We start from the raw sequence: 21,493 nt of genomic DNA on the forward strand, positions 1-21,493 counted from the left end.
GGGAGTCACATAGATTCCTCAGAACATGAAAAGGTTTTTTTTGTTTGCATACTGCCCAGACAGATCCTGCTATATATTAGTATACTAAAATAGAAAGAAGGAAAACAGAATGCAGAATATGGTATCACAGTAACCGAGAAAGTTCAGTGTAGATAGAGAAATGAAGTACAAGGGCTACAACAAGACAGACTGGGAGATCAAGAGTGTGTTACTTAGTGCATGGGAGTCTGATAATGTGGGATAGAAGCTATCTGTGAACCTGGTGGTACATGCTCTCAAGCTTTTGTACCTTCTACCTGAAGGGATAGAAGAGGGAAAGGATTGGAAGAGTTCTTGGTTATGTTGGCAGCTTTCCCAGTTTAATGGGAAGTAGAGATGGCGCCAATGAGGGGAGGCTGGTTTGTGAGATGGATTGGGCTGCGTTCACAACCCTTTACAATATTTTGCAGTCTTGGGCACAGCAGCGATCACACCAAATTGTGATGCATCCAGATAGCATGCTTACTACCGTGTAAAAACTGCTAAGTTCCGTCAGAGACAATCCAAATTTCCTTAGCTTTGAGCAAGTAGATGCACTGATGTACTTCTTTGATCACAGGATCCATGTGGCTGGTCCAGTTCAAATTGCTGATGATACTTAGACCCTGGAATTTAAAAGCTCCCAATGACCTCAAGGTCAAAGTCAAACTCAACTACACGTATGCACAGGTGCAATGAAAAATTTACTTGCAGCAATATCACAGGCACACAGCAGCATTCACAAGAAAAAGAAATTAGATATAAATTATACAATTTATTTTTACAAGGAGAAATAGAATTAGAATAGAAAAAAACCTAAATCCATTTTAGTGCAAGTGATCATAGTGCACTAAACCTGGTGTTGTGGGACTTCAAGCTTCCGAACCTTCTGCCCATTGGTAGCTATGACAAAATAAAATGGCACAGATGATAGGAATATTTGATGACACACATTGCCTTCTCAAGCAGCACCTCCTGTCAATACTACCAGTGGTAGGGAGGGATGTGACCATAATGTTTTCAGCACAGACCACTATTCTCTGGCATCCATGTAACAAACTGTGACGCAACTAATTTGATGTATTTGTACAAATAGCGGCATGCATCCGCCACGGAAGTCATGATCAATTATTTCTGCTGATAAGGGAAAGGTGCTTTTGTGGCACTATGCCACTTTGACTCTTTATCTCCTTCCTGTACTCTGTCTCAATGTAGTTTGATATCAGAGTGATAGCGCTTCCTTTCACCCTCTGTCGCCCCAGTTCCCACATTCACTTTTCACATGTTGGGCCCTAGTTCCAGGCTAACATTGAGCTCGTCAGGCCTCTGCTCCTCACTCTCCCTCTCCATTGGCTATGTCCCCTTTATCCCAACTTCCCTGTGAAATTATCTGGTTCACTGGGAGATTTATTATAAATCTAAATAATATCTAAAAAACAGTGAATTAAAATGGATTATTAAATAAATAGCATGAACAGCTCAGGAAATTTGCTGACCCTGCATTAAAGTCCAGATTGTTGGAACTTTACTGTAGACTTAATGAAGAATAAAGATGCATGTAATCGTCTTAATATCTGCATCACTCAGTAAATACCAATGGACTCTACCTTGCAAGTTGTCACATCTGGAACTCTAGGTTGATCAGCATAATGATATTAAGCTATTCATGTCCTTGGATAAAGCATGGTTCAGTATCCAACACATTATCATCTCCATTGAAAATATGTTCAAATAAGTTTGATGCAGATTGAGTACTACATAGTACTACTGTTCATATTTGACAGAACAGGACTAGAAATTATGTTTCACTTGAGGTTTACTACAGTGGTAACAAGCTTTAGGGAGTTCTGAAACATGGACAGAAGAGGCCATTGTTTTGCTTAGAAAAGAGGAAAACTAAATGGGAATTTGACTAAGTTCAAAATCAAAAATTAATTTTACAAAAGGAAACTATCTGTAGAGACAGAGAATTTGATTCCCCAAGCTCACAGACTTAAATTTTAGGCTTAGAATGAGAAGTATTATTTGGAATTTTCAAGGCAAAAACTCAACAAACTTATGTGATCCAAAATGTGCAGGTTGAAAGGACAGCAAAATGTAGATGAAACACTATGAAATGTACTTAAAGGGAAAAAGAAACCGCAGAGCTATGTTGAAAGGACACGGAAATGACTAACTGGATTGTTGTTTCAAAGAACCAGACTGTTTATCAAATTCCCATTAACTGTTCAGTAAATTTGTATGTGCTCGTTTTCACACATTCAAATTTCAGCATGTCAAGGCAAGCATTATTCACAAAATTTTTGTCTATCCTCCAAATGCCACCATTATATTTGGATAAGGATGTGTCAAGCAAGCCTTTGAAAGTGTTTGCCATTGAATACTGAATTAAACTGCTGAGTACTGAATCAAGCTGTCCCATCCAATGCATTTATTTAACAATGACACTAAACTGAAGGACATAAGAGGTGACAGAAACAATGATTACAATCACTTCGATCAGACCTCGAAAATTCTGAGTACATTTTTCAAGCCACACAGGAAGTGATTATATTCCACATGTCAATTTGTTCAGAATTAAAACTAGGCAATTTATCCGCCATGAAAAATCTGCAGAAGCATGAGAAAAGTTGCTTAAAAGGCTACAATAGGAAAGGTCTCTTTGGAAATAGCATTCTAAGCTAATTCAAATGAGTATTGTATACTTACAAAGTGAAAGTGCTTAAAAAATAATCTGCTGGTGTATTGTCAGGACTATTTGTATGTACATTCATTCAAACATATGGAGATGACGTGATGGACTACATTGCCTTGAAATTCAACTGCATCTATATTTGTTTGTTACATCATGCAATTGAAAGTCAACTCTTTTTCCCAGAATTGGCATTTCTGGGTCATTTTGTATCATTCCAAAACATTGACCAGGTAGTTCTGAATTAAGTCATTTGAAGATAATATCTGTCACAAGCACTTGAAATACTACTAGCGATGCTTGCAATATTATCCAGACTGCTTATTATTAGGTACTCTTTAGACAAACATAGATTTTCCAGCAAAGTGCCAGACCGGAATAACAAAATAAATTGTACTTGTTTTAAGAAAGATAATGATAGGGAAATTAGAGCAAAGTAATTATTTCTCTGCTTCATGCAGTACATTATAGCTTGGTCTGTAATCAAAATTTGGTTCTGATGATTTCAATGATTACTCAAAAACAAGACTTTATAGAATAATATGTGCAGGCTTTAGAGTACCTGTGGATATTTTTTAAATGATTGTTCAATAGATGTGAAAATAACCAATCAAAATACAAATATGTCAAATGGCTGCCTACTTGATGGACTAATTTAAATACATGAGTATATGTACATAAAATAGGTTGGTTGCTTAATTTTAAAAAGTCAAAGTTAATTCTATACAAAATTTGTATGAGTGGGATAGCACAATGTATTTAAACTACTGTACAGTGAAATGCTTGCTGCTCTGAATTACAATAAACTACGCTCTTATGCCAAGAACACCACTTGGACAGTTTTGTTTTTTGCACAAAGAAGTTAGAAATAGAGTGATGTAGACAGTTCCTTTCAGTATTGCAGAACATGATTTATTTACTTTTCCTTGTGGGAAAACTATAGAAAAACAATCCTACTTACCTGTGGATAGAATAACAAAGACCAAACTTATAAAAACAATACCAGGACATAACTGTCATGAGAAAATCTGCAAACGCTGGAAATCAAAGTAATACACACAAAATGCTGGAGGAATTCGGCAAGCCATGAAGCATCTATGGAAAATAGTAAATAGTCGAGGTTTTGAACCGAGACCCTTCATCAGGACTCATGCTTAGTCTCTTACTTTGATGTTACCTGGCCTGCTGAATTCCACTAGTATTTTGTGTGTATTACCAGGACATATCTGCAGAGTTAAATTTGAGTTTTGGCATTAAAACTGAGAGGATGATTTAATGGGTGAATTTAAATGTAGTAAAATACATAACTATTTTCATTATTTCGTTTAAATCACTATTTTGAATTGAGAAATTATAAATACAGAAACAAAATGTTGCTGAAAATGTTCCATGTGGTGTAAAGTTAAGATGAATCCAAAGAGAAGGTTGCCTGATCCTCAGGGAATTACACTCTGAACAATCATAGTGCAGTTAATGCAGGTCACACCATGAGACAGAATCTGTTATCACACTTATATAAAAAGATGCTTATTACAGTGCCACCTGCAGGGTTACCAGTACACCGATGTTTCAAATTCATGTATCAAGTAACTCAGCGGCAATTTTAACAAGTACAGGTGTCCCCCGCTTTTTGAACGTTCACTTTACGAAACCTCACTGTTACGAAAGACCTACATTAGTTCCCTGTTTTCACTAACAGAAGGTGTTTTCACTGTTACAAAGAAATGCAGCGCGCGAAAAAAGCAGCACGCGATAAAAGGCAGCGAGCGCCTCGAGCAGCCGCTCTCCCCTGGATTCGGAACGGCATTCTCGCCGGCATTGCTTAAACACGTGCCTGTGAGCATCCGTTTGCAAGATGAGTTCTCAGGTATTGGAAAAGCCTAAAAGAGCTCGTAAGGGTGTTACACTTAGCGTAAAACTAGACATAATTAAACGTTTCGATCGTGGTAAACAAAGTAAGGACAAAGTGAGTTTGGTTTGTGGAAGCTGACGAAGATGATGTTGAAGAGGTTTGGGCATCCCATGACCAAGAACTGATAGGTGAAGAGCTGATGCAATTGAAAGAGGAAAGGATAACAATCGAAACCAAATTCAGTAGCGAAAGTGAAGTCATCCAGGAACTGAACGTGAAGCAACTGCGTGAGATTTTTGCTGCAATGATAAAGTATGACTTTAATTCGCAAGATGGTTTGAGTGCTTACAAAGAACTGTATGATAGAAAAATGCACAAGGCTCAGCAGTCAAGCAAGCCTTCCACGTCAGCCACAGCAGACGACGAACCCCGTCCTTCGACATCGAGGCAGGCAGATATAGAAGAAGATGAGCTGCGTGCCCTAATGGAAACAGACGACGATGACATGACACCTCAGTGTCCCACCACCCGAATCCCCAGGCCGCGGACAGATTCCGATTCGCAGAGAATGAAGCGGTAGCCGGGAGGCACACAGCACATATTTAAGAAAAAAGCCAAAATAAACATGCTAATAAATTAGGTGCCGCCCGGCTCATAAGTGTCAGCCCAGATCAGAGACGATTGCCGATTGTGTTGCCTCGGATCTGGGCCAACACTTATGTGCCAGGCAGCACCTAATTAATTAGCATGTTTTTTTCAGCTTTTTTCTTAAAGATGTGCAGTGTGCCTCCCGGCTACCACTGTACCCCTGCATGCTTTGTGGATCAGTATCGGTTCGCTGCCCAGAGGGTGGAGCCCCTGTACCACCCAAACTCCAACAACTCAGTCTAACACACCATTATCAGTGTGCTCGGCAAGCTGTCTTCCCAATTCCCGTAAGTGATACTACACTGTACATATATTATTTCTACTTTATATAGGCTGTGTACTTTTTACGTGTTATTTGGTATGATTTGGCAGCTTCATAGCTTAAAGGTTACTGGAGAGAGTGTTTTTGCCAACAGCGCTTGCGTGAGATTTTCTGCCGAGAGCGCTTGCGTGAGATTTTCGCTACGGAGAACAGTGCCGGCAATGATTGTGGAAAAGTATTTCTACTTTACATAGGGTGTGTATTCATCATATCATTCCTGTTTTTACTATATATTACTGTTATTTTAGGTTTTATGTGTTATTTGCCATGATTTGGTAGGTTATTTTTGGGTCTGCGAACACTCACAAAATTTTCCCATATAAGTAAATGATAATTGCTTCTTCGCTTTACGACATTCCAGCTTATGAACCGTTTCATGGGAACGCTCTACCTTCGGATGGCGGGGGAAACCTGTACGCCTGCTTCACAATGCAGATATCTGATCAGCCAATCATGTACCAACAACTCAATGCATAAAAGCATGCAGGCATGGTCAAGAGGTTCAGTTATTCCTCAGACCAAGCATCAGAATGGGGAAGAAATGTGATCTAAGTGACTTTACATCACATGATTGTTGGTGCCAGACAGGGTGGTTTGAATATCTCAGAAACTGCAGAGCTCCTGGGATCTTTACGCACAACAGTCTCTAGAGTTTATAGAGAATGGTATGAAAACAAAAAAAAACATTCAGTGAGTGGCAATTCTGTGGGTCTTGTTAATGGGAAAGGTCAGAGAAGACAACAGTAACTCAAACAACCACACGGTGCAACAGTGGTGTGCAGAAGAGCATCTCTGAAAGCACCACACGTTGAACCTTGAAGTGGTACTACACCGTGCTTAGAGAGGACAGCTTAGTTTTGTGAGCTTGTGTTTGAAAAGCAGTGACATTTGTTACTAATAGCAGAAAGACCATGATGATGTTCTACAAGTCTGTGGTGGCCAGTGCGATCATGTTTGCTGTTGTGTGCTGGGGCAGCAGGCTGAGGGTAGCAGACACCAACAGAATCAACAAACTCATTCATAAGGCCAGTGATATTGTGGGGATGGAACTGGACTCTCTGACGGTGGTGTCTGAAAAGAGGATGCTGTCCAAGTTGCATGCCATCTTGGACAATGTCTCCCATCCACTACATAATGTACTGGTTGGGCACAGGAGTACAATCAGCCAGAGACTCATTCCACCGAGATGCAACACAGAGCGTCATAGGAAGTCATTCCTGCCTGTGGCCATTATACTTTACAACTCCTCCCTTGGAGGGTCAGACACCCTGAGCCAATAGGCTGGTCCTGGACTTATTTCCTGGCATAATTTACATATTACTATTTAACTATTTATGGTTTTATTACTATTTAATTATTTATGGTGCAACTGTAACGAAAACCAATTTCCCCCGGGATCAATAAAGTATGACTATGACTATGACTATAATATACACTCAGTGGCCACTTTATTAGATACAGGATGTATCACATAAAGCAACCACTGAGTGTATATTCTAGTCCAGGGTTCCCCAGTTAGTTTTCTACAACGGCCAAATTATGTCAAGCATGCCAGGCCAAGGGAGAAAACGTTCAAGGTTTTTTTTTCATTGCGCCAGTAAGTTGTTTTCTGGGCAGATGTTGTTGTTGCCGCTATTATCATTATTATTATTAATAGTAGTAGTAGTACTAGTAGTGGTAGTAGTAATAATTTAGGCCTGGGATTCTCAAAGACTGTGTTGTGGGTCACACAAGAAAAAAAATGCACTCTTGAAACAAAGTAAGTACAAAACCGACCATTTAATTATGACTCTAGCTATCACAACTTTCAGCTGTCAGATTGAGAACTCATCTGGGACTTAAAATACACACACACACACACACACACACACACACACACACACACACAGTAATCACGGTAGTCTTCACCACTTATCTTCCACACAAAGAGTTTTAGTAGTACTGCCTTTTCCACTGTTTCTGTTCTCTCATTTAATCTATTTGTTCTTTTTAATTAAGCTATGTAGCATTTGAAGTATGAAGTGTAGATATAAATGAAATTATCAGTATTATTGTTGTTGTAATATTATTATACCACAATAAGATTGACAAATGGACAAAAATAAATTGATTCACTCACCAATCAGTGAGTGAAGTGACAGCGATGGGATGAGGCAATCCTTCAGATGTCGGGCCTGTATTCTGTTGTGGCAATCCTGAAGCACTGGTCAAGATGTGCAATGGAGAGTCTGTTTCTGTCCTGGTTCTTGATAGAGTTCATTGAAGAAAACGATGACTCACATATGTACGTGGAGGGGAACAGTGCGAGTAGGAGCATTGCAACTGCTCTCGTGTTTTTGAATTAAGCTTGGGGAACCACGTTGATCTAAAGTCACTCACCCCAACATCCTTGTGTTGTGCTTTGAGCAAACAAGATGTTCCCATTTCCTCCATCTGAAGAGTTGCCTCATCTATGCACGGCACCAGCCTTTTGGCCTCTGCAGTCCACTGGCCATCAGCTGAAACGGACAATGGCTGTCTCAGGAAGAGGAGGATGTCACCTGAGAGTTTAGGGGAGCTTTCAAATCGTTCCCTGAAGTTTTCTGCCAGGCTCATTACGCGATCCTTCATCACTGCATCCTGTCGCATTTTATTCTTCTTGCAATGCTCCCACAGACGTGGAAAGTGCAACTTTCTCCCGTAAATGTTTCTCCCCAAAAGGTTCAGCTTTGACCAGAAAGCTTCAATCACCTCGTACATGTCCGCAACAGTGTGGTTATTGCCTTGTAATTGCAGATTAAGTTGATTTAGATGAGACATGATGTCACACAAAAAAAAGAACATGTGCCATCACCTTGTTGTCACTTAAAAACCTCATAAATCCTTGGGCTTTTTGGCTCTGCAGGCTGGATAAAAATGACACAAGCTCATCGCGCAGGTCACACACCCTCTCCAACACACGGCCTTTGCTCAGCCAGCGAACATCATTATGCAGCAAAAGATCTTTGTGTTCCACTGACATTTCCTCCGACAATGCTCTGAAAAGGCGATGTTGCAGACTAGGACTCTCACAAACAAAATTTACCCATCTCGTCACAGTATCCATCACCTCTTTCATTTACCCACACAGTTTAGCGCACAACACTGATTTGTGAATAATGCAATGAAATGCCAAGAGCGTTGGGTTAACAGCGACAAACCTGCTTACCAAGCCCTTGTGTTGTCCCACCATTGACGGAGCCCCATCGTTGACAACGGACACAATTTTGATCACATCCAAGCCATTCTTCTGAAAGAACTGTGTCAATTCATTAAAAATTATTTCCCCAGTTGTGCGCCCAGGCAGAGGAAGCAAACAAAGTAGCTCTTCCCAAAAGGTCATCCCATCAAAAAATCTTGCAAACACAGATAGCTCTTCCATATGGGTTCAGTCACAGAACGAGTCTATGGCTAGTGATATGGCTTCTGCTTTCTCCAAATCGGTGAGTAGATTGGAAAAACACTCCTCCGCTAAAACTTCTACTCTTCTTGTTGCCGTGTTAGCTGACAATGGCACCGTCTTTAATAGCTCCACAACAGTTTCCTTGGTTTTCTCATCTTGACTTAAAACTTCGCCAACCATATCAACTGCACATATTTTAATCAACTCAGCATCAGTGAATGGCTTCTTAGCTTTGGCAAGATTCCATGACACATGCAGTGATGCAGCTGTTGCGCTCTCTTGTGCAGATGTTGACTTACAGATAGTAGAAACGGAGTGCTTACATGATGTTACCATACTTGCAATTTTTTGTTTGCGTTGATCTGATTTTGCAGGGTAGTTGGCCTTAAAACTGGCAGCATGCATAGTGTTGAAGTGCCGCTTCAGATTTTCTGATTTGCAGACAGCTACGGACTGCATGCGTATTAAGCATGTCGGTTTAGCATTGGCATGGTCCGGTAAAATAAAACAAAACTGATCAGTCCAGTCAATTTCAACCGATGGTTTTCCTGGCCGACTTCGCGCTTTTTCACGCAGGCCATGTTGTTCTTGGTTTAGGGTCCGTGACTTACTACTGGTAACAATTCGTTTAGATGACAGATTCGCTTTAAGATGACAGATTCACTTCTTAGATGACAGGCGAGTAGCTGGTGCGTGCCGCTGTCTAGTCAAGAATCGTAGATAGTGCGCAGTAGATCGCGCGCTTTATGGGGGCGTAGGTCAAGTGTACGGTATGGGATTAGGTTAAAATAAATTAGAGCAGCGCGCGCTTTATTTACATGTTATGACAGGTGCATTCACATAAGTGCCAATGGGTTGGAGGGGTCCAAACATTTGGTTCTCGAGGTCCAGACCTGACCCGCGGTCCGCCTATTGGGGTTGTCTGTTCTAGTCAAAGAAAGGCAGCAATCAAAACCCAGAATGCAGAAAGCTCCATTCATGCTCATGTTAGTTTTAGGTTTTTAATCTACAACTTACAAAAAAAATTCAAAGATTTTAATTCTTCTTGATTATTTTTGTGCAACCATTTTGTATGCCATTTAAATTTGAGCAATATTTGGGACACAAAGAGACCAGTACATTTTGGCTCAATTAAGCGGCTGCCCCAATCAGCCAAAGTTTCATGGGAGTAGTTAAAAAGGTATAAAAAAGACAAACTATGGATTTAAAGGAAGTACAGAACAAATAAGAACATACCCATACTACTACTACTGCTACTCTAAAAATGTGCATTAGATCCTAATAGTTATCAACGGAGGAATGCATCCATTGTACACTGCTGTGTTCTTCTGATTGACGGTAAATCAACAAAATCAGCACAGACATCTAGTGCAGATCATGGACTGAATTCATATAATGCTGTCAACAATTGCAACCTCCAAGTCTTCATTTTCATTGTGACATTCAAAATGATTGTTGATACTTCCAAATTCTTCATAGTTCCTAACTTGTTGAAGAAGTGAAATAGCTTCATTTTCACTCCCGGCCACTTCTGGCATCTCCAAGCCTAAATGCTTGAAACCACAGTGAGCAAAACAGTTCTGGATTGTCTTATTGCCTTTTTCTCACCAAAAATTAGTGACAAATGTCACTGCTTTTTGAACACAAGCTCACAAAACTAATGCTGCCCTCTATAAGCATGGCGTAGTATTTAAAGTGCACACAACTGATACTAATGAGAAACTGTACAGCAACTGTCTCCTTTACCAATTAAGCAGAATAATGTACCAAATAAAGAAAGGGAATCCCGGCAATTTTTTTCGATTAAATTTCAGTTCTTTGAGAGCTGTCCCAAATAAACGACTACCCTGGTTAACTGATGGAATCCACTGTATATATAAAAGTGATAGCATGAGGCTGAAAACTTGGAGCTCTCTGTGAAAATGCTGTATCTAGTTAAGGAATGCCAATCCAATTTTGTATCAAGGAGTTGCTTTGGAGGAAGCAATGTTTCTTCGTTTAGCAGATGTGAGCATTAGACATTGCTTTGATGAAATATCAGCTACAAATACCCAAATTCTCAATTTCATTGCAATATTTTATGCTTATATATACTCCTTTCAAAAGTACTATATATAGTACCATCACTATTAAAAGATTGGACTATTTTTACTGTAAATTATTTTTTTAAATCTTGTAATGGTAGTTTAATGTTGTGCTGCTTTTATATCACATTTTCTTGTTTCTTTTACTCAACTTAATATGAGGTATCAAAGTCCAATAACTGGAAATTGAAACTTCATTGTATCCCTTTTCCTTTAACTTTTCTAAATGCACCTAACAATCTTCTGCTTTTAGAAATTTAGTTACTTAAGTCCTTTATTGTCCATTCAGCATGCTTGCATCACATAGAGCTGTGGTATTTTTTCACATTTTGTTACCTTTGACTACCCAAGAAAGCATTAACACAAATTGTTTTTCACAAAAACTATAGCAATATGAAATGACTACCACAGAAAGAAGCTACACAGATCTAGCAGAAAAGTTTATTTTATTCTGAACCTCATCTTAAACAAACATTGCATTTAACACTGCATTCCTACCATTCCTATTAGAGTTTCTATGCAGTTGTTCAGAACGTTATAAAACGATTCAGCATTGTCACTATTTTTATTTTAAATGGCCTTCTACATCTACAGGATATTTCCAATGTAATTGCGTGTATAACTAAATAACATGATTATTCATTTGGGTCAGACAACTGAAATTCAGTAGATCAAAAGATGTAACAATTATTTTCAAGCTAACATGGGTTATTGTAAATATTCAGTAAAATGTGTTCATTACAAGAAACAAAAGTTTAACAAACATATAACTTAAAGGAAGCTGTCTCTTTGGAATGGCAAATGTAACTTGAAATCAAATTTTCCTGAGATATCAAGGAGATTGTTCATCCTAAATGCTTACGTCTTTAGTTGTAGGACCAATACAGTCGCAGTACTCACCTTACCATAGAGAAGTCCCACTATCTGACTCGACAGGAATTTGGATTGTACTTAGCACTAAATGTAATATTATTCAGATGAAAAACTATGTGCCAATGTCATATACTGCAAGTGTATCACTTGCAGGTATCCAAGTACACTGTTAAGCATCCAAATCTTCACAACTGAAGTACCAGTCATTATGAAAATTAAACCAGTTACGTTTATAGAAAAACCAAACATCAACATTCTTCAGAACCAGAAAAAAAAGCTGACCAGACACACAAGAATAAACAATCCATGTGTATGGGTGAACTATACTGATTCCTGCACAAAAGTATCATCCAAATTCATTTCCACACTTTTTTCTGCAGTAATACAGTCATTACTTCTGGCTGCACACATTGTTGTGTTGGCAGATAATAAAGAGCGCAGGCAAAATTATAAGCACTTGAATGACTTCAATTGACACAGATTATTGGTTACCTTGAAAATCAGCTGCATTCTGTGATATCAAATATTTCAGAGTTGAGCTGGTTGTTTGAAGCAAATGTTGAAGATCTTGGTGAGCTGCTGACTGGTACTGATCTTCCACCTTTCTTGTGCAACACGTTTTGTTCTTTAGTGTGCATACCTGAAGACCAGACCCTATAGGTAAAATAGGAAAGTATAAAATTACACGTTCCCTATAATTAATGCAATGTTGCATAGGCAAAATTATCTGGCAATAAATGTTGTAACTACAGTATGCATCTCTATATCTATTTTCTTTACATTGATAAATGTAGAATCTATTAAGCCTTAAGATCATAAGATATAGTATCAGAAGTGTGCCATTCGACCCATCAATTCTGCAATGCCATTTCATCATGGCTGATTTTCATCCCTCTATCAAGACCATAATAAGACATACAGTGGTGATAGAATATTTGTGAACACTGTAGAATTTGCTCCATTTCTACATAAATATGACCTAAAATGTAATCAGAACTTCATACAAGTCCTAAAACTAAATAAAGAGAACCCTGTTCAATAAATAACACAAAAGACATTATATTTGTTCATTTATTAATTGAGAAAAATTGTCCAATATTACATGTAATTGTTGGAAAGAGTATGTGAACCTCTGGTGTGATACCTTCTATAAAAGCTACTTGGAGTCATGTGTTCCAATCAATGAGATGAGATTAGAGGTGTGGGTTGAGAGGTGCCCTGCCTTTTAAAAAAAAGCACACAGTCACGTTACTGACAGAGCCTGCTCTTCTCAAGAAAGATCTGTTTACGTGCACCATGCCTCAATCAAACTGACTTTCAGAGGACCTTAAAAGAAGACTTGTAGAGATGCATGAAGCTGGAAAAGGCTACAAAAGCACTTCTAAAGACCTAAGTGTTCATCAATCCACAGCAAGATAATTTGCCTACAAATGGAGGAAACTCAGTACTGTTGCTATTCTCCCTAGCAGTGGGCGTCCTGCAAAGGTCACACCAAGAGCACGAAGTGTGTTGCTGAAGGAGGTGAAAAGGAAACCAAGAATAACAGCAAAGACCTGCAGAAATCTGTTAAGGTCTAGCTAAAGTATCTGTTCATGTGCCCACTATGAGAAAAACACTAAACATGAACGGTGTTCATGGAAAGACATCATGAAGGTAACCACTGCTCTCCAAAAAAACATTGCTGCATGTCTCAAGTTTGCAAAGGAGCACCTGGAGGTTCCCCAATGCTTCTGGGATGATGTTTTGTGGAGAGATGAGACAAAAGTTCAACTTCTTGGTAGAAATGCACCCTACTATGTTTGAAGGAGGAAAAACACTGTGCACCAACACCAAAACCTCATCCCAACTATGAAGCATGATGGAAGGAACATCACAGTTTGGGGGTGCTTTGCTACCTCAGAATCTGGACAGCTTGCAATCGTTGAGAGAACAGTGAACTCAAAATTGTATCAAGGTATTTTACAGGAGAAGGTCAGTGTAGCAGTCCATCACCTGACGCTTAATTGAAGTTGGATAATGCAACAAGACAATGATCTAAAGTACAAGAGTATATCAACAATATAATGGTTTAAAAGGAAGAAAATTTGTGTTTTGTAATGGCCAAGTCAAAGTCCTGACCTTAATCCTATAGAAATGTTGTGGAAGCAGTTCGCGCAAGGAAGCCCACCAACATCCCAGAGTTGAAGCAGGTTTGTAAGGAGGAATAGCCTAAAATTCCTCCAAGCCAATGTTCAGGACTGATCAACAGTAACTGGAAAAGTTTGGCTGAAGTTATTGCTATACTAGTGGGTCACGCCAGTTACTGAAAGCAAAAGTTCACATACTTTTTCCAACAAATACATGTAATATTGGATCATTTTTCTCAATAAATACATTGACAAGAATAATGATTTTTGTATAATTTTTATAGGGTTCTCTTTACCTTGTTTTAGGACATGTGAAGATCTGATCACATTTTAGGTCATATTTATGCAGAAATAAAAAATTCTAGACCAATGGGTCTCTAACTACGCAGACAAGGCCCGCCCCCTGGTCAAGTCCACCACATTCCCCCTCTCTGCCGAGGCCCGTGCGGCCTTCAGCCACGTAAAAGGGGACATTGCCAAAGCAGCAATGCATGCGGTGGATGAGGCCATTCCCTTCCAAGTAGAGAGTGACGCCTCCGACTTCGTGCTGGCTGCTACCCTCAACCAGGTGGGAAGACCAGTGGTGTTCTTCTCCTGTACCCCTCAAGGCCCTGAAATTCGGCACTCCGCGGTGGAGAAAGAGGCCCAGGCCATAGTGGAAGCTATTAGGCACTGCAGGCACCATCTCGCCAGCAAAAAGTTCACCCTGCTGACTGACCAGCGCTCAGTCGCATTCATGTTTAGCAACCAACAGCGGGGCAAAATCAAAAATGATAAAATTCTGAGGTGGAGAATCGAACTCTGCACCTTCAACTATGACATCATGTACAAGCCTGGGAAGCTCAACGAGCCCTCCGATGCCCTATCCCAGGGAACATGCACCAGCGCGCAGATCGACCGGCTATACGCCCAACATGCAGATCTTTGCCACCCAAGGGTCACCCGGCTTTCCCACTTTGTGAAAGCCCAGAACCTGCCTTACTCCCTTGAGGAGATCAGGACAATGACCAGGGTCTGCCAAGTCTGCGCAGAGTGCAAACCGCACTTCTACCGACCCGAAAAGGCACAACTCATCAAGACCACCCGCCCCTTTGAGCGACTGAGTGTCGACTTTAAGGGCCTCCTTCCCTCCACCGACCGCAATGTGTACTTTCTTAATGTAATCGACGAGTACTCGCAGTTCCCCTTCGCCATCCCCTGCCCCGATACCACTACCACGTCAGTCATAAAAGCCCTGCGCAAGCTCTTCACTCTGTTCGGATACCCATGCTATATCCACAGTGACCGAGGGTCCTCGTTTATGAGTGACGAGCTGCGCCAGTACCTGCTGGCTAGGGGAATTGCAACTAGTGGGACCACGAGCTATAATCCCCGGGGGAGTGGACAGGTGGAGAAGGAGAAAGCCATGGTGTGGAAAGCCACACTCTTAGCCCTCAGGTCAAAGGGATTGCCAGTCTCCCGCTGGCAGGAGGTCCTTCCCGAGGCACTCCACTCCATCCGCTCCCTGTTATGCACAGTCACCAATGCCACCCCTCATGAGCGGCTCTTTTCTTTTCCCAGGAGGTCGACCACTGGGACCACCCTACCAACTTGGCTGACATCCCCGGGGCCGGTACTGCTCCAGAAACACGCGAGGAGCAATAAATACTCCCCAACGGTCGAGAGGGTTCACTTACTTCATGCGAACCCCCAGTATGTCTACGTGGTTTTATCTGATAGGCGGGAGGACACAGTCTCCAGACGCGACCTAGCGCCCACAGGAGCACCAGGCCCCTACCCTGAACACTCCGTGGTGACTATTGACCCCGTACCCACCGATATATATACCCACGAGATACCGCGCACTCCAAGCCCTACACAGACACCACACGACACTCCCATACTGGGCACGATGCACACGCACGAGGGATTACCGATGCCTAACATGCTGAAACCTCAAGTCAGGCCGGAGCCAGCACAACCACCGTCACCAGTGCAATCAGTACTGGTGTTACGTAGATCACAGCGACGGACTCGACCGCCTGATAGACTTGACCTGCAAATATACTTGTTGTAAATATTGTCAGTCACTTCACCCCGCGGGACTCTCTTTTTTAAAAAGGAGGGGTGAATGTGGTAAACCATATACATAGGTTGTAACTGGATTACCCGTCTGGACATGTCTGGACACGCCCCTCTGCTGACTGCTCCTGGGGCTCCTCTCACAGACCCCTGAATAAAGGCGATTGTGTCACTGATCCTCCCTCAGTCCAAAACAGATACTCAGCATGGACGTTGGTCCATTCACTGTTAATAAAAGCCTTTCAGTATTTACTCTACTTCCAGTCTTTAGGAGTAATTGATAGTGCATCAGAACCAATGTTTGCCATTGCTGGGGCTGGCTTGAAGCTAAATGGAAGAAGTGTGACCCAGGCCCTAGTGCAAAAATTGAACTGATTTTGGCCAATTTAAGCGCCAAACCAGATTAAAAAGACGAAGGCATCAAAGCCAAGAACAAAGGACACTGGTGTTCTGCTCACTGCTCCATAAGGTTTCTGGTAAACAACAGATGGTGCAATCCTGGTCATATTACGATCAAGGAACATGTTTGTAGCCCAGATATTGAACTTTTTGCTGTTGGACTCCAGCCATATTATTTGCCAAGGGAAATCTCACATACAATTGTGGTTGTTGTGTACATCCCTCCCTCTGCCAACCCGACGTCAGTGTGTAACATCATTTACACCGTCATAGCCAGATTACAAACTCAGCACCCGAGTGCCCTCATTACCATCTCAGGTGACTTCAACCATGTTACCATGGCTAGAACACTGCCCAACTTCACGCAGTATGTGAGCTGTACAACCAGAGGGGAGAGGGCTCTGGATTTGATGTATGCTAATATTCAGGATGCATACAGCTCCTCTCCTCCCCCCATTGGGAAGGTCAGATCACAATCTGGTGCATCTCAAACCCTGCTACGTGCCTCTGGTGAAGAGTAAACCTGCAACTTCGAGGACAGTGAGGAAATGGTCGGAGGAGGCTTATGAGGCACTCCAAGGTTGTTTTGAGGTGACAGACTGGCAGGCACTCTGTGAGCCACATGGAGAGGATATTGATGGGCTCACAGAGTGCACCACTGGTTACATCAGCTTCTGTGTGGACTGCAATGTTCCGACAAGAACTGTTCTTTGTTATTCAAATAACAAGCCATGGGTGACAAAGGTCATTACGGACATCCTGAATGCTAAAAAGAGGGCGTTTAGAGATGGAAATAGGGAGGAGCTGAGGGTAATACAGAGGGACCTGAAAGCCAGGATCAGGGAGGCTAAAGACAGGTACAGGAGGAAGCTTGAGTGGAAACTCCAGCAGAATAAAATGACAGAGGTCTGGAATGGGATGAGGACCATCACTGGGTTCCGGCAAACTAGCAACGGAGGAGCTGAAGGCAGTGTGGACAGGGTCAACAAACTTAACCTGTTCTTTAACAGATCTGACATTGTGGCCCCGGCCCATCCCCCACATGATACATCTGTTATCAGCCCCCAACCAACACATATTCCACTCTCCCCTCCTACCCCTCCTCACAGTCCTCCACCCTGCTCTCATGACTATACCCCTTCCCCACACGAAACCACGATGGTGGGCTTCACAGCTGAACAGGTGAGAAGACAGTTGAAACGTCTCAACCCAAGCAAGGCTGCAGGCCCGGACGGTGTCAGTACCAGGGTGCTCAAAGCCTGCGCCCCTCAGCTATGTGGAGTACTTCACCATGTCTTCAACCTGAGCCTGAGTCTCCAGAGGGTTCCTCTGCTGTGGAAGACATCCTGCCTCGTCCCTGTGCCAAAGACGCTGCATCCCATAGTCATAGTCATAGTCATACTTTATTGATCCCGGGGGAAATTGGTTTTTGTTACAGTTGCACCATAAATAATTAAATAGTAATAAAACCATAAATAGTTAAATAGTAATATGTAAATTACGCCAGGAAATAAGTCCAGGACTACCCTTGCAACTTGGACAGCATCCTCTTTTCAGACACCACCGTCAGAGAGTCCAGTTCCATCCCCACAACATCACTGGCCTTACGAATGAGTCTGTTGATCCTGTTGGTGTCTGCTACCCTCAGCCTGCTGCCCCAGCACACAACAGCAAATATGATCGCACTGGCCACCACAGACTCGTAGAACATCCTCAGTATCGTCCGGCAGATGTTAAAGGACCTCAGTCTCCTCAGGAAGTAGAGACGGCTCTGACCCTTCTTGTAGACAGCCTCGGTGTTCTTTGACCAGTCCAGTCTATTGTCAATTCGTATCCCCAGGTATTTGTAATCCTCCACCATGTCCACACTGACCCCCTGGATGGAAACAGGGGTCGTCAGTACCTTAGCTCTCCTCAGGTCTACCACCAGCTCCTTAATCTTTTTCACATTTCCCAGTGGCCTCAATGACTACAGACCAGTGGCTTTGACCTCCCACATCATGAAGACCCTGGAGAGACTTGTTCTGGAGCTGCTCCGGCCTATGGTTAGGCCACACTTAGATCCCCTCCAGTTTGCCTACCAACCCCGACTAGGAGTTCAGGATGCCATCGTCTACCTGCTGAACCGTGTCTACGCCCACCTGGACAAGCCAGCGAGCACTGTGAGGGTCATGTTTTTTGAATTCTCCAGTGCATTCAACACCATCCGCCCTGCTCTGCTGGGGGAGAAGCTGACAGCGATGCAGGTGGATGCTTCCCTGGTGTCATGGATTCTTGATTACCTGACTGGCAGACCACAGTAGGTGTGCTTGCAACACTGTGTGTCCAACAGAGTGACCAGCAGCACTGGGGCTCCACAGGGGACTGTCTTGTCTCCCTTTCTCTTCACTACTTACACCTCGGACTTCATCTACAGTACGGAGTCTTGCCATCTTCAGAAGTTTTCGGATGACTCTGCCATAGTTGGATGTATCAGCAAGGGAGATGAGGCTGAGTACAGGGCTACAGTAGGAAACTTTGTCACATGGTGTGAGCAGAATTATTTGCAGCTTAATGTGAAAAAGACTAAGGAGCTAGTGGTGGACCTGAGGAGGGCTAAGGCACCAGTGACCCCTGTTTCCATCCAGGGGGTCAGTGTGGACATGGTGGAGGATTACAAATACCTGGGGATACGAATTGACAATAAACTGGATTGGTCAAAGAACACTGAGGCTGTCTACAAGAAGGGTCAGAGCCGTCTCTATTTCCTGAGGAGACTGAGGTCCTTTAACATCTGCCGGACGATGCTGAGGATGTTCTACGAATCTGTGGTGGCCAGTGCTATCATGTTTGCTGTTGTGTGCTGGGGCAGCAGGCTGAGGGTAGCAGACACCAAAAGAATCAACAAATTCGTTCGTAAGACCAGTGATGTTGTGGGGATGGAACTGGACTCTCTGACGGTGGTGTCTGAAAAGAGGATGCTGTCCAAGTTGCATGCCATCTTGGACAATGTCTCCCATCCACTACATAATGTACTGGTTGGGCACAGGAGTACATTCAGCCAGAGACTCATTCCAGCGAGATGCAACACTGAACCTCATAGGAAGTCATTCCTGCCTGTGGCCATCAAACTTTACAACTCCCCCCTTGGAGGGTCAGACACCCTGAGCCAATAGGTTGGTCCTGGACTTATTTCCTGGCATAATTTACATATTATTATTTAATTATTTATGGTTTTATATTGCTATATTTATACCCTATTCTTGGTTGGGGCAACTGTAATGAAAATCAATTTCCCTTGGGATCTATAAAGTATGACTATGACTATGATTCACCTCAGTGCTAAATTGATTCTCCAGCTGTGGCCAGCAACCATTGGCACTCATCTCAGCGCTGTTGCTGAGGTCTGCTGCCATTGACCTCCTGGACTGGCAGCAACGCTGAACTGGCTCCGTGGCAGTAGACTCACTTTTGGGGACCCTGCAGTTCATGTTCTGTTTGTTATTTGTTTACTTTCTTATTGTTTGCAGAATTTTTTCCTTCTTCTCACACATTGGGTGTTTGACAGTCTGTGCTTTTTAAAATGTTCTCCTTTGCTGTGTGGCTGATTATAAAGAGATAAACCTCATTTATTACTTAGATAATAAATGCACTTTGAACTTTGAAATCCAGCCTGTCTTTCAACAACTGGCTGCGTGAAGGTAATACCACTGATATTTGTTCTTTTTTGGTGTTTCTCGTTTGATTGTAATTTGAGATAACTGCTCATAAAGTTATTCTGTCTTCTTTTGAGCATCCTTCCACTCTGGTCCTCCGTACTGTTTAGCTCTCTCAATGTTTAGTTTCTCAATCAGATTTTTTGTTCAGTTTCAACATCCAATCCCGCCAACTATTTTCTTTTTCCTGAGTTTAAATGGTGTTGCTCTATCTTTTTAACTATTTTCAATTTTTACATTAGAGCAATAGCAGACTACAAAGAAAAATGAACAGGCCCTTAAATGGAATATTTACATGCTGCCCTTTGCACCTATCTGCCCTGACCCCATTCATCCACATTAGCTCTGTAATGCTCCATGCCTTGGCAATTTAAGTACGCCTTAAATTTCCCAAGAGAATCTATCTTCAACAGCTCTTCACAGAGTACATTCCAGATTCTAAGCTATCTCTTAAATAAAAATATTCCCCCTCAAATCCCATCTAAACCTCCTACCTCTCACCCTAAAACTTGTCCTTGGCTTAAATAACAATCTAGGGAAAAAAGATACTTTTAAACTATCCATCCAACTCATGATTTCATATATCACTGTCAGGTCACCACACAGTTTCTCCAGGGCAATCTGGTCTCTCACAAATTAAATATCCCAATCCAGGCAGATTCCTGGTGAACATCCTCTGCATCCTCTCCAGTACAATTATATCCCTCAAAAGTGTGGAAGCCAGAACAGCCAAAATTGCATAAAATATTCTAACTGTGACCTAAACAATGTTTTATGAAGTTGCAGACTGACATCCCAGCTCTTATTGGCTATGCCATTCCAAATGAATACAAGCATTCCATACCAGTTCATCATTTTACCTACATGTGTAGTCTCTTTCAGGGATCGACGGACTTATACCACTGGGCCTCAAAGCAACATTAATGATTCTACCTTTGACAACATTCCCAAAATGGATCATTTCACACAGTCAGGATTAAATACTGATTGCCAATTCTCCGTCCAACTTTCTAGTTGATCTTCATTGTCCAGAAATTTACTTATCATATCTGTGACATTCACATCCAAGTCGCTAATATATATTACAAACATCATAGTTCTTTGTACAATTGTTGTGATACACCAATGGTCACAGAATTTCAAAGAGAAAATCGACACCCCCACCACGAAACTCTGCCTCCATGCCAATTTTGGGTCCAATTAGCCAGATTGCTTTGAATCCCATAAGTTCTCTCCTTAGACCATAAGACATGGGAGCAGAATTAGGCCAGTCAGCCCATCGAGTCTGCTCCGCCATTCCCT

General features: G+C 42.0%; 1 protein-coding gene across 1 annotated transcript in view; it reads right to left on the reverse strand.

Moving 5' to 3' along the window:
* Positions 1–21,493, reverse strand: part of LOC140198402 (glypican-5-like) — a 952,742-nt gene that overhangs the window by 917,920 nt on the left and 13,329 nt on the right. Inside the window, exon 2 of the mRNA XM_072259495.1 lies at positions 12,403–12,564. Coding sequence (XP_072115596.1) covers positions 12,403–12,564 — 162 coding nt within the window. The remainder of the gene's footprint in view (positions 1–12,402; positions 12,565–21,493) is intronic.

Source organism: Mobula birostris, chromosome 5, assembly GCF_030028105.1.
Source record: "Mobula birostris isolate sMobBir1 chromosome 5, sMobBir1.hap1, whole genome shotgun sequence".
NCBI classification, from domain to species: Eukaryota; Metazoa; Chordata; class Chondrichthyes; order Myliobatiformes; family Myliobatidae; genus Mobula; species Mobula birostris.